Raw genomic sequence first — 13,683 nt, forward strand, 5'->3', positions numbered from 1 at the left:
CTTTATAAGAGTTTCTTCTCAGTGAAGCCTAACTAACCTGCCTTAGTCTAACGTGCAGGACGCATGGGGATATTTTAAGGTAACTTTGAGACAAAAAAAGTGCGTCTTATATGCCGCGAAATACGGTATATATATATATCTCATCATCATCATCCAATCCTATGTTGCCCCATGAGGAGAGTAAAAGCCCAGGGCTAGGCAAGTTGTCCTGACATTTAAGATGAGAGCGGCCAGCCTCACTTATCCCTGAGTGGCATTACATGAGCAATAAACCCCAACCCCCCCTTCCTTGGATATAAACCTGCACTGGCTCAATCCGACTAAAGCACATTAATTACTTACTAAACCACCAGGTGCCAAATTTGGGTACATGACTACCACCCAGCATGGTTTCCTGGTGTACAGGAAACCATTTGGTTTGTCACTCAGTGTATAGTCATCCATAGGCAGCAGGAAGGGGAAAGAATGAAGGAAAGAAAGACAGAAGAGGGAGTGTAAAGTCACCTGCAGGCAGAAGGAAGAGGAAAGAATGAAACACAGACAGACGAGGAAGGAGGAAGAGAGGAACAGGAAGACACCCAAAGCAGCACTACATCAAGTGAGTGGATGGTCTGGGCCCCCAATTTCAGTCTTCCTATATATATATATATATATATATATATATATATATATATAGTAATCCCTATAATATCCAGACGCCCACTTTCCGGACAACCCACTTGCCGGATATTGTGGACCTGGACCTAAAAAAAAAAAAAAAAAAAAAAAAAAAAAATTCCTTCCCGTAATTTGAAATTGCCCCACGGCACCGAACAGCTGTTTATACCATGGCCCCTTCACCCCTCCCCTCCTCCCCTCTCCCATCAGGGTTGCCATTTGGTATTTTTCATTACCAAATGTGGGCCAATTTGGTAATGAAAAATTCGTTTGGTAATGAATCAAAATAATGCATTACCAAATGGATTTTTTTACATGTATGAGGATACACAGGATGGAGGTGGTGGATTGTTTGCTCTCTCTGATTAATCTGCTAGCCTACATAACGTGAAAATAATCAACATGCTGTTAATCATAAGGAGAGTGATTACATGTATTTCCACTTGTATATACAGGATAATTAGTGAAGAATAAATGCTAGCTTTGCGAATTTGGTGACGAAAAGTTAAATTTGGTCATGAAAATTGAGGAGTTTGGTAATGTGGCTGTTGCGAACTGGCAACTCTGTTTCCCCATCACCAACACTCCAACAGTTACTGCTTAACTTCGATCGCGAGTAGATGCTTATCGCAGTGGATGCCACACGTGCTCGTTTTTTTGTGAATAAACAGTGAATAAACTGCAATACCTCACCAGTAGACCAAACGGGAATTTACAGTGTTGAGCAGTGCTAAGAAATTAGAATTTACAGTGCAAAGGATTAACCGTGGAGTGCAAACTGGCAGCTGAAACTGGCGGTTGAAACTGGCGTGGTGCAATTAACAATGTGCAGTGTTAAAGAATTATAACTCACAGTGCAAAGAATTACTTCAAGTGCAGCACAACACTGGATTACTGTACGTGCTTCAAGAGCATTTTCACCATTGCCAAAGCCTTAAGAAGGTGGCCACAGACATGCTGTAAGTAAGCTGGATGAGGTACAGTCACTTCTAATTCCTCATTCTTTGGTTCCTTTTCAATACGTCAAGCTTTATGTCCCTTATTGGTGTGAATAGGGTCTTAACCCTTTAAACGCGGATCGTCACAAAAGCGACGATCGCCAAAAAGGACATAACGGCGGATCGTCGCGTTTGCGATTTGAGTTAATTTTAAATAAACGCGGGCAACGATGTTCCAGCTGGTATTGTCTATCAGTACCGCCACCCTTTAGCTACAATTAGCATACTTGACCTTTGTACTACTGACCTCCGTTGTTGCCAAGTATCGCGTTTTTCCCCCCCAACCCCCACCATGGCCCGGCCAGCCTGGCTGTGATATATGGCAGCGCGCTGACTGCCCAGAACTGTAAATCTGCGCTCTCCTCTCACAAGCAGTTTATGCTAATAGGAAACGCTTGTTTCCCCAGTTATCACACTAACTTTTTTTCGCGCGGTTTTCCCCTGTTTAGCGTCAGTTTACCGCAGGCTTTCAAAGTGACATTATGGCGAGTTCTGGCTCTTCTGAGCCAGTGCGAGCGGCCGACAGGAACGAGAATAAAGTGACGGGTGTAAGGCAGAATAAAAGCGCGCCACGGTGGTCTTTTGGGAAGTACTATGATTGAAAATAATGTAGTATATGTGTTTTTAGCTGTGAAAATGGAAATGTTTGTTGAGTGACGGGAAGACCGCCGCCGCGCTGCATGTCGGCCATACGCTCCACTGATTTTAGCCTTATTTTCAGTGCTTATTGTACAAATACGGATTCCAAACTACCTGTACATTGTAGTATAAAGTTTACTGTGACAAAATGAGGCTGTGGTAGAGGGGAAACCAGGTTGCTGGAGGTGTGAAAGTGAAGATTTTGTTACCCAACTTTGCAAGTCTCCACAAGTCATTGGGTAGTCCACAAAGGCTCAACACCTGTCTCTGGAGAAAGCTGAATGTAAGTACTATCTGCCATACCAAGTATAATGTTCTAGGGTTAATCTCTGATTTTTGGCTAATATTTTCCTACAGGTACTCAGACCGCGATCCAACCCCGCCACCCAGGGGGGGTCGGCTGTCCATGGCCGTGTTTTAGGGGTTAAATAGGTTTAAATAGGTGCTATGCACGTCCAGTAGGGAGTTATTTAGGTGGCTTTCAAAGTTGCGTTGGGCTACGGTCCTTAAGTACCAGTCCAGCAGGCATGTGCCCACTTTCCTGACGGGACCACTTTCCGGACATGTCTTTGGCTCTATTACAACGGATAGTGGAAGGATTACTGTGTGTATGTGTGTGTGTGTGTGTGTGTGTGTGTGTGTATAAATATATATATATATATATATATATATATATATACAGTAAAACCTCAATGTAACGGACTTCAATAGACCGGAATTCGCTGTTATCGGAACTGAGGAGCTACCGGACTAAATTCCTATATATATTGGAAAAAGTTCGATAAAGCCAGAAGCAGTCCGGACTGCCGGACCATTTCAGCTATGTTCACCACAATAAGGTAAATAAAAAGTATGTTTATCAGTGTACAGTACAGTATTATTATATAAATTATACCATTTGATTATTGTAGGTAATGTATAATACAGTACAGTACTGCAATGGTAGTGAAAACAGTTTAAAAACCACTGGTGAGATCCAGACTAATGTCTGACATATTGGAAAAAGTCCAAGGCAACAGGGGGAATTCCGGATGTCGCGTTTATCAGAATTTCGCTTTTTTCGGAATGGCTTGGTCTCCAACTAGTCCGTTATAGTGAGGTCTTACTGGAGAGAGATAGAGAGAGAGAGAGAGAGAGAGAAATAAATAAATATATATACATATATATTTATAATATTGGTGGTAGGTGGGGGCACACCATCCGCTCACTCAATGTAGTGCTGCTTTGGGTGTTTGCCCTTTCCTCTCTTCCTACTTTCCTCTTCCGTCCTTCTTTCTTTCATGCTTTCCTCTTCCTTCTGCCTACGGGTGACTTTATACTCTTTTTCTGTCTTTCTTTCAATCGTTTTTTCCTCTTCCTTCTGCCTATGGGCGACTCTGCACTGAGTGAAAGGCCAAAAGGTTTCCTGTACACCAGGAAACCACATACTATACTATGCTGGGTGGTAACCATATTACCAAATTATGGCACCTGGTGGTTTAGTGGGCAATCAAGGAGATCCAATCAGATTGAGCCTGCGTAGGTTTATATCCAAAGGGTGGTTGGGGTTTATTGCTCATGTTTTGCCATTCAGGGATGAGTGAGGCTGGTCACTCTCATCTTAAATGTCAGGACTAAAATGCCTAACCCCGGGCTCCTTCACTCCTCATGGGGCAACACAGGACTGGATGATGGATGGAGATATATATTATCATCATTCATCATCCAATCCTACTTTGCCCCATGAGGAGCATAGGACCCCGGGGTTAGGCAAGTTGGTCCTGACATTTAAAAATGAGTGACCAGCCTCACTCATCCCTGAGTGGCACTACGTGAGCAATAAACCCCGACCACCCCTTGGATATAAACCTTCACCAGCTCAATCCGACTGGAGCACCATAATTAGCCACTAAACCACCAGGTGCCAAAATTTGGTTATATGATTACCACCCAGTGTATACTCCGTTTTTCTTATCGAGGTGAAGATGCACTTGACAGATTGGTGATTACTGGCTGAATGCAACATTACTTCATAATCTAGCATTATTAACTGACAACACATATCTGAGGGGGAAATTTGGGCTAGTAAATATTTTTTGGACATGTTGCATTCAGCCGGTCATCATCAACGTGTCAAGTGCATGTTCGCCTCAATAAAAAAAATGGAATATAGTAAATGGTTTCCTGGTGTACAGGAAACCATTTGGCTTGTCACTCAGTGTAGTCACCCACAGGCAGAAGGAAGAAGAAAGAATGAAGGACAGACAAAAGAGGACGGAAAGAAAGAAGGGTGGAGGAAAGGAAAGGGCAGACACCCGAGAGAAGCACTAAATCAAGTGAGTGGACGGTGTGTGCCCCCACCTACCATATACTGTATGCTGTATATATATATATATATATATATATATATATATATATATATATGTATATATATCTATCTATATCTATCTATCTATATAGATAGATAGATATAGATATATATAATAGGTGCAAGAACATATAGAGGTAGGCGGTTGGGAGAGTGGACTTTTTGACCACCACTTGGTGGTGGTCAGAATCAAGGTCCAAGTAAAATGGAGAAATAGAAGAAGGGGTGGTCAGAATCAAGGTCCAAGTAAAATGGAGAAATAGAAGAAGAGAAGGACAGGAGGAAGGAGTAGATGCAAGGAGAGTGGAAAGGTTACAAGAGGATGAGAAAACGGCAGAATATAAGTGAGAAGTGAAGGAACGATTGGATAAATATGAACTGGAGCAGATGGGGGATGTGGAAGGTGTGTGCAAGATATTCACAGAAAAAATATGTGCAGCACGTGAGGTGGTGTGTGGGGTGAAGAAAAGACGAAAGGGGGTGCAAGGAACAGCATGGTGGAATGAAGAGGTTAGAAAAGTTGTGGCACAAAAGAGGAAAGATTATAATGAATGGATGAGAAATAGGGGCGTGGAAGAAGTTCAAAGTTTCAAGTGAGAGTTATATGTAGAAGGGAAGAGAGAAGTGAAATGATTAGTAAGAGAAAGAAGAGAGTGGACGTGGAATTTAGAAGGAATTTGAGTGTAAAGTGGAGGGAATGTAAGATAATGTTCTGGAAAGAGGTAAAGATAATCAGACAGGGTGGCAATGAAGTTAGTAGGGGAGTGAAAGATAAAAATGGTAGATTACTAGTGGAGAAGGGAGAAAAAGTGAGCAGTTGTTGAGAACACTTTAAGGAACTGTTCAACATAGAGAATGAAAGTAATGCGAGTATAAGTGGCTAGGAAACGGCTGGGAGAAGGAGGGAAGGCAGAAGACATGAAGAAATCAGTATGATGGAAGTTGTGGAAGCATTGAAGAAAGTCAAAATGGGGAAAGCCCCAGGAATTCATGCAGTGTGTGGTGAAATGCTGAAGTATGGGGGAGAGATAGTAGTAGAATGAATGTGGAAGATGAGCAGATTGGCCCGGGAGGAAGGTAGAGTCCCGGAGGATTGGAAGTCAAGTATAATTATTCCCTTGTACAATGGGAAAGGTGAAAAAGAAATGTGTGGTAATCACAGGGGCATTTGTTTTCTTAGTGTAATAGGAAAAGTATATGGTGGGATACTTATTGACAGAGTTTGGAAAATAAGAGGAATTAGTTGGAGAAGAACAGGGAGGTTTTAGGAAGGGAAGAGGTTGTATAGATCAGATATTCATTCTTAGATCTTTAGTGGAAAAGTTCCTAGCAAAGGGAATGAAATTGTATGTGGTCTTCATGGATTTGGAGAAAGCATATGACAGGGTGGACAGGCAAGGATTGTGGAAAGTATTAAGAATATATGGAGTAGAGGGGATGCTGATGAATGCTGTGAAGAGTATGTATGAGGATGCTAAGGCTGCAGAGCGTGTGGATAGTGAACTGAGTGAATTTTTCTATTTGAAGGTTGGGTTGAAACAGGAATGTGTCATGTTTCCATGGTTGTTCAATCTGTACACAGATGGGATTATAAAAGAGATACAAGGTAGGGCCGTGGATGTTGGAGTGGCCCTAATGAGGGAGGGCAGTGTTTGGAAACTCCCTATACTGTTGTTTGCAGTTGTTAAGTGAAGATGAAGGAAAGCTGCAAAGCTTGGTGGATGAGTCTGGGAGAGTGTGTATGAAACAGAATCTAAAGGTGAATATAGGAAAGAGTAAAGTTATGTTCTTCGAGAGAAGTGAAGTCAGTGAATGTACAGCGAGGTTGGATGAGGAAATGGAATATGTGGGTGCATTTAAGTACTTGGGTAATGTGATGAGTAAGGATGGAAGTTTGGAGGGTGAAGTGCTTGAAAGGGTACTTCAAGGAAGAATGGTTGCTGGTTCCCTGAAAGCAGTGATAAGAAACAGGGATGTGTGCATGGAAGTGAAAAAATTACCGGTACTACATGACAGTATTGTGATACCAACTCTAACGTATGGAAGTGAAGCTTGGACGTTGTTGGAGAGACATAAGTCAAGAGTGAGAGCTGTGGAAATGAGTTATTTGAAAGGAGCATACGAAGTCAAGTGGAGAGAGAGACTGACAAATGAGGATGTGAAGGAGCATTGTGGTGTAGCTGTGGATGTGATAGGAAGTGTTAGGAGAAACACACTGAGGTGGTTTGGCCATGTGGAGAGGATGGAGAGTGAGAGACTGAAGAGAAGAGTGTATGTGAGTGAGGTGGAGGGGAAGAGGGGGAGGGAGAGGCCAAGGATGAGATGGAGGGATGGTGTGGAGAGGTATATGTGAGTTGGGTGCAGGGCAGTGAAATGGCGGGGGACAGGGCGACGTGGAGGCGATTTGTTTGTGGCCACCCCATATGAGATTAAAGAGTCTGGCAACAGATAGACAGATAGATCATGCTTAGCAGAAGTGGCAGCAATTTAAACCCTACAATCATCCATCACAACATATCTCCCCAGAGCATAGATCCTCGAAAGAGAGATGAAAAGAGAAAGGTTTTGAGTTGCCCTTCGAAATATGGTATTTAACAAAGTCAACTGCATCATGGGTAATGGCAATTTATTTTATAGCCTTGGTACAGTACAGTATATGAAAACTATCAATTGCTATACTGTAACTTGAACTTAAAACCTGGCTGTAATATGTATTCTTACTTTGCTAGGTTTTACTGTGCACAAATGATACGACAAATTCCATAATTACCTTTCCAACTCCTGGATTTCCCAGGCTAAGGATACGAATTCTGGAGATACTGGAATGCTTTGATCCATTACGGGAATCCATCGTCACTGATACTTCTCATTAATTTCAGATGTCACAAGACTTCTCCTCTTACCTGGAATAAAAGTAACACTGGTTATAATAGTTATCAAGATGTTATCCGATGTTACGGATAACTGTTCTAGCAACGTAACAGTTCTGCCTGGGTCCATTGCAGGACGGGACCTCATCTTTGGAAAAAAAACGACAGCCACAACTAACTCTCCATGTTGACGTATGAATGGGGAAGGGATATTTGTGGTGAATGATACATGCAAGTCAACATCGTAAAGTGCCTATGTTAAGTTGTCAGAATGCATGCTAACAGTATGTCACTGGTAGTACTGAACTAATGGGGTGTGAATATACAATACAGTATACTTATGCAGACATAAGAAAGACTAAGCACCCACTTCTAAATAAGCCCCTGTGAATTATGGTACAATGTACAATAAATCTTTGGAATCACATCTTTCCCTACATGTCAACAAGTGGGTCGGCAGAGGATTAGTGTCCCTCCCCATAAAACAAATAACTTAAAGACAAACAGCCACCCGTTACGGGATTGTAACATCTAGCTACAGACGCTGAAAGAGATATGTTCATCAAATAACTTATGCATTCAAGGCAATTTGCCTTCCATAAACTTCTTGGAATGGCGGGGGACACAGTGACGTGGAGGCGATTTGTTTGTGGCCACCCCGTATGGGATTAAGGCGTCTGGCAACAGATAGATACATAGATAGAAACTTCTTGGAAATGCTCTTATATGTATAGTACTGTACTTAGTAAATAAGGAGGAAGGGAGATTCTTCAGCTCCTGTGTGGTACAACGTACAATAAATCTTTGGAATTACATCTTTCCTTACGTGTCAACAAGTGGGTCGGCGGAGGAATATTATTCCTCCCCATAAAACAAAGACAAACAGCCACCCGTTATGGGATTATAATATCTAGCCGTAGACACTGAAGGAGATAATGTTCATCATTGTAGACTGCAGCACCAGTCGAGTAGGGCGGTACTCCCAAGGTGGATGGAAAGCTGATGACAGGGAGAGCTGGAGCTCCCGTTTCATCAGCCCTCGGGACTAGGTCCCGACCATCCCCCTTTGCTTTACTTTTTCAGTGTCTCAGTAACACAGAGAGTAGGCCAGCATGCTCTCCAATACAAGTTTCTCTAAAAAATCAACACCAAACTACATGCACAGTACACACTACACTTCCTTTTCCAAAATTAAAAAAAAATCATGGCAGCTCAACACGCAGCCTCGGAGTCCCTGTGGGGGGGTGACCATAAATGCCCCCACCTTCCGCCCCTCTCCCGGTGATGACTCAAGCTGCCTAGAACCACTGTCTGACTCTCTTCTTCTTCATTTCTGCAACATTCGCGGCCTTTCCTCTAACTTTCACTCTGTTGAGCACCATCTCTCCTTCTCTAAATCTTACCTTCTTTTTCTAACTGAGACTCAGCTGTCTGAGACAACTGACAGCAGACCCTTTTCTGTATCCTCCTACTTTCTCTATACTCATTTCAAAGCCAATGGTGGCTGTTATGTATATATACGCAACGACTTATCTTGCTCTCCTGTTCCTGAACTCGATTCTTCTGAATTCTCTACACTCTGGCTTTGGCTTTCCTGTCATTCTCTGACTAAATATATCTGTGCTGTTTACTTATCTCCTAATTCTACTGACTATCAAAAATTCCTTGACTATCTTACTTCTACGATGGAACGCATTCTATCCATTTCTCCAATCTCTGAAATCTCCAATCTAGGAGATTTCAATGTTCACCACCACCTTGGCTCTCCTCTCCTTTCACTGATCCACCTGGTGAACAAGCCTACACCTTTTCTATCCTTAATGACCTAGAGCAGCTTGTAGAGCACCTTACCCGTATCCCTGACCGCCTTGGAGAGAGCTCCAACATACTTGACCTCTTCCTTACAACTAATCCTTCTGCTTACATTGTTAATCTTTTCTCTCAGTTGGACTCCTCCAATCACAACCTTCTCACCTTAACCTGTCCTATCGCTCTGGTACGGCCTGTGGACCCTCCAAAAAAACGTCATCTGTGGCACTTTGGAGCTGCTGATTGGGAGGCCCTCAGGCAGTACTTCTTTAATTTTCCCTGGAATAATTATTGCTTCCGTGGCCGGGAGCCATTTGAGTGTCCCTTGCGCATTACAGAAGTTATTCTCTCAGGCATGGAAGCATACATTCCGTTCTCATATCCTTTGACTAATGCAAGAAAGCCTTGGTTTAATCACGCTTGTTCTAATGCTGTCCGCAACAAGGAGAGGGCCTATAAAGGGTACCAGAGCCAACCCACCCGAATCACATCTTTTATACGTTTCTGCCCAGAATCGTGCTAAGTCTGACCTTTGCCCTGCTAAAAATAATTTCATCTGTACTAAATGCTCTCAAGTCTCCAACTCGAATTCTTCCCGCTCCTTCTGGCACCTTGCCAAAAACCTCTAACAACTTTACCTCATCATCCTTCCCTCCTCTTTTCTACTCTGATGGCTCTGTAGCTATTTCATCTACTGATAAAGCAGATCTCTTCGCTCATACTTTTCCTCCAATTTCGCCTTAGACGATTCCGGTGCTGTTCCTCCATCACTTCCCCCCTCTGACTTCCTCATGGGTGACATTAAAATTTTTTCAGCCGATGTATTTTCTGCCATCACAGGCCTCAATACTAATTAGGCATACAGACCTGATGGAGTCCCTCCTTTGTTCTCAAGAACTGTGCTTCTGTACTTACTCCCTGCCTAGGCAAACTCTTTTGCCTTTGTCTATCAACTTGTATCTTTCCTTCTTGCTGGAAGTTTGCTCTCATTCACCCAATCCCAAAGAAGGGTGACCATTCTCAACCCTCTAACTATCATCCAATTGCTTTAACATCCTGTATCTCAAAAGTTTTCCAGTCAGTTCTTAATAGAAAAATTTTAATGCATCTTTCCTATCACAACCCTTTTTCTGATCGTCAGTATGGGTTCCGTCAGGGACGCTCCACTGGCGATCTTTTCACCTACCTTTCAGACTCCTGGTCATTCTCCTTTTGGGACTTTGGCGAAAGCTTTGCCATTGCACTTGACATCCCAAAGCTTTCAGTTGAGTCTGGCATAAATCTTTAATTTCCAAACTGCCCTCTTACGGTTTCTATCCTTCTATCTGTGCCTTCATCTATAGCTTCCTTTCTGGTCATTCTATAGCCGCTGTTGTAGATGGCCAACATTCTTCTCCTAAATCTATTAAAAGTGGTGTTCCTCAGGGCTCTGTTCTATCACCAACTCTCTTCCTTTTATTCATCAATGATCTTCTAAGCTGTACATCAAACTCTATCCACTCATACGCTGATGACTCAACCCTTCACCTTTCCATACGGTTCCTGCAATGTCCATCTCAGCAGTTACTTCAGCAAACAAGGGATGAGGCTATGGCACACCTAATGTCTGATTTGGCTTGTATCTCCAACTGGGGTAAAAATAATCTGGTTGTTTTTAATGCATCAATGACTCAGTTTTTACACCTATCGAACCGACAGAATTTTCCACAGGTATACCCACTAATGTTTAATAATATTCTTCTTAATCCTGCATCATCCTTGAACATGCTTGGGGTTTCATTTACTCAGGATGCATCTTGGAAAGATCATATTACAACTCTTGTAAAACCTGCCTCCAAGAGATTAGGTGTGCTAAGCCGACAACATTCCTTCTTTACCCCTACACAACCATTGACTCTATACAGGGGTTTTATCCACCCCTGTGTGGAATACAACTCTCATGTGTGGGGAGGCTCCCCACATACAGCTCTTCTCAATAGGGTGGAGTCAAAGGCTTTTTGTCTCATTAACTCTACTCCTCTTACTGACTCCCTTCAACTTCTGTCTCTTTTCCGCTCTGTTGCATCTTTATCTCTTTTCTATTGCTACTTCAATGGTCACTGCTCCTCTGAACTGCCGCATGCATTCCTCCACCTCTACAACAGGCGCGTAGCACCCGTCTAACAGCAAACTCTCATCCCTTTTCTGTCCAATTCTCTAATGCAAGTTAATCGTTACTCCCAGTCCTTCATTTATGCAACACGCCAACTCTGGAACGGTCTCCTGCTCCCTATGATTTCCAGTCTTTCAAACACAGTGTGTCCAGGCATTTCGAAATGATCGGATCTTGAATTTGGCTCTCTCTTGTAGAGTATTCTGTTTTTCTCTTGGAAGGAACAATAATTGTGGGCTCATGGCCTTAGGTTCCTTCTTCCTCATAAAAAAAAAAAATCAAATAATTTATGAATTCAAGGCAATTTGCCTTCTATAAACTTCTTGGAAATGCTGTTATATGTATTGTACTGTACTTAGTAAATAAGGAGGAAGGGAGATTCTTCAGCTCCTGTGTCCATATGACATGTGTTAAACTGTAGTAACTTTGACACAGCCTTGATGCATTAACAGATGGAGACACCTGAAGAAGCTCTGTCCTGCTTATTCTCATTAATGTACAAGTAAATGCATTTCCAACATATGCTTAAGGAAACAATGCATTATAATACTATACATAAACTAAATGGTTAGCATATTAATTTCAGTGTTTGTTAGGTGAGCTATATGGTTGTTGTTGCTTAACCCTGGTCTGTCTGGATGAGGAGACCTGTTGACCACAAGTAAACAAGTTTTTATGAGGCCATCCTACAGATACAGTATGGTACACACTGTACACTATTTAGGGAGCCAGTACCCACATGTCATAGATACTACCTCCCCAGTGATGGACAATGGCATGGTGCAGGAAAATATGAGGTCTGGCTCCTGAGTGAATACCACAACTGCTTCACTTTACCTAGGGTACACAGGACCAGACAAAGGCTCTTTGTTGGCACCAGCCGATGTAATAGTCCAGAAATCTGACACAACCACATTGGAGGCCACGTTACTTTGAATCTATTCCACTACCAGTATAAATTTGTTTTCAGAAATATATATTTAATGTGAAAATCCTGCACAGTATTTAATTACCATGGATCTCCACTGATGTATGCCAGTAACCAGCCATATTTAACGTTCTTAACGTCTACATATCTATCTACACCCAGACGCCAAAATCCCATAAGGGGTGGCCATTAGCCTTTGAGTTAGTCGTTTTACGGGGAGAGGCACTAACTCTCCACCAACATTCTTAACTTGCATTTTTATATTTGAAAGCTGGCTGTCAAATGCAAGTGAGGTTAGTTTGGGTGGATTAGGTTATGTTTGGGTAAATACCTGTTTCCCACGGCTTTGACAAAGAATGCACTGATGCCTCCAGTCGGAGCAATGGTTGTTAAACAATGCAGCCAGTAGGTGAGATTGTCGGTAAACATTGTTGCGGGCAACCTAGCCACTTCCTTAACTACCTTACCCCAAAATAGGATTGGGTAGACCCAATCTCCAGAACGAGTGATTTCCGACAAAAATGAAACTGTTTCATTCATATCACACTATAACCTATCAGGATTTTTTTTTTTTTTTTTTTTTTAATGAAATCGAGTGATGTGCGCTACCGAAAACTGACCAATAGCCTGTACTGTACTGAATATCACTATGTATGCTAATGTTATCACGTTTCCAACTACCAAGGTTAGTTCTTAATATGTCTGGGAAATAACCCTGTAGTAAAATACTTGGCGAATGCACAGAAAAACGCTTTCCTTTTCCTCACCCCCAATGGAAAGGAAGTAACACTGGTGACCTACTAATAAACATATTCAAGCACTTGCCCCCTTAACTCCCTTACAGTTTTCTCTTACTTACTTTCCCCTTCTTGCAATTTTCTCCTTGTTGCCGATATTCGTCGTGAACAGTCCTCAAACCTACAGAGATGTGACCAACGGCATACCAAGGGAAATGATGATTATTCACGGGATTAAAAATATCTTTCGAGATGTTTACACTCCAAAGCCTGGAGAGGAAGGTGACATGCTGCCTTTATTTACCACGTTATTTTACCTCATTTAATATATCATATAATTATACACAGTAAAAATATTCATATTATTGTTTATCAACAAATACAGAGGAAACGGAAAACTGAGTTGTGATGTCGAAGAATGCAATGATTATACATGACATTAGAGAAAACGCGATACCGGTATGTAAGGAGGACTTTTTTTTTTTTCCTTTTATGAGGGTATGTGCTTTAACGCAACGTGACTGTTTTGCTTCCACTGCCAAGAAA

General features: G+C 42.1%; 1 protein-coding gene across 1 annotated transcript in view; it reads right to left on the reverse strand.

Annotated features, from left to right (window-relative positions):
* LOC145403628 (dnaJ homolog subfamily C member 27-like) overlaps positions 1-13,413 on the reverse strand; it is a 56,936-nt gene extending 43,523 nt beyond the window's left edge. The window contains exons 1-2 of the mRNA XM_080275307.1: positions 13,260-13,413; positions 7,412-7,544 (exon numbers count right to left, since the gene is read on the reverse strand). Of these exons, the coding sequence (XP_080131433.1) occupies positions 7,412-7,492 (81 nt within the window). The 5' untranslated portion in view covers positions 7,493-7,544; positions 13,260-13,413. The remainder of the gene's footprint in view (positions 1-7,411; positions 7,545-13,259) is intronic.
* Positions 13,414-13,683: the final 270 nt, after the last annotated feature.

The sequence above is a fragment of the Coenobita brevimanus genome, chromosome 61 (assembly GCF_032717465.1).
Source record: "Coenobita brevimanus isolate Jiangsu-jjx chromosome 61, ASM3271746v2, whole genome shotgun sequence".
In the NCBI taxonomy this organism is placed as follows: domain Eukaryota; kingdom Metazoa; phylum Arthropoda; class Malacostraca; order Decapoda; family Coenobitidae; genus Coenobita; species Coenobita brevimanus.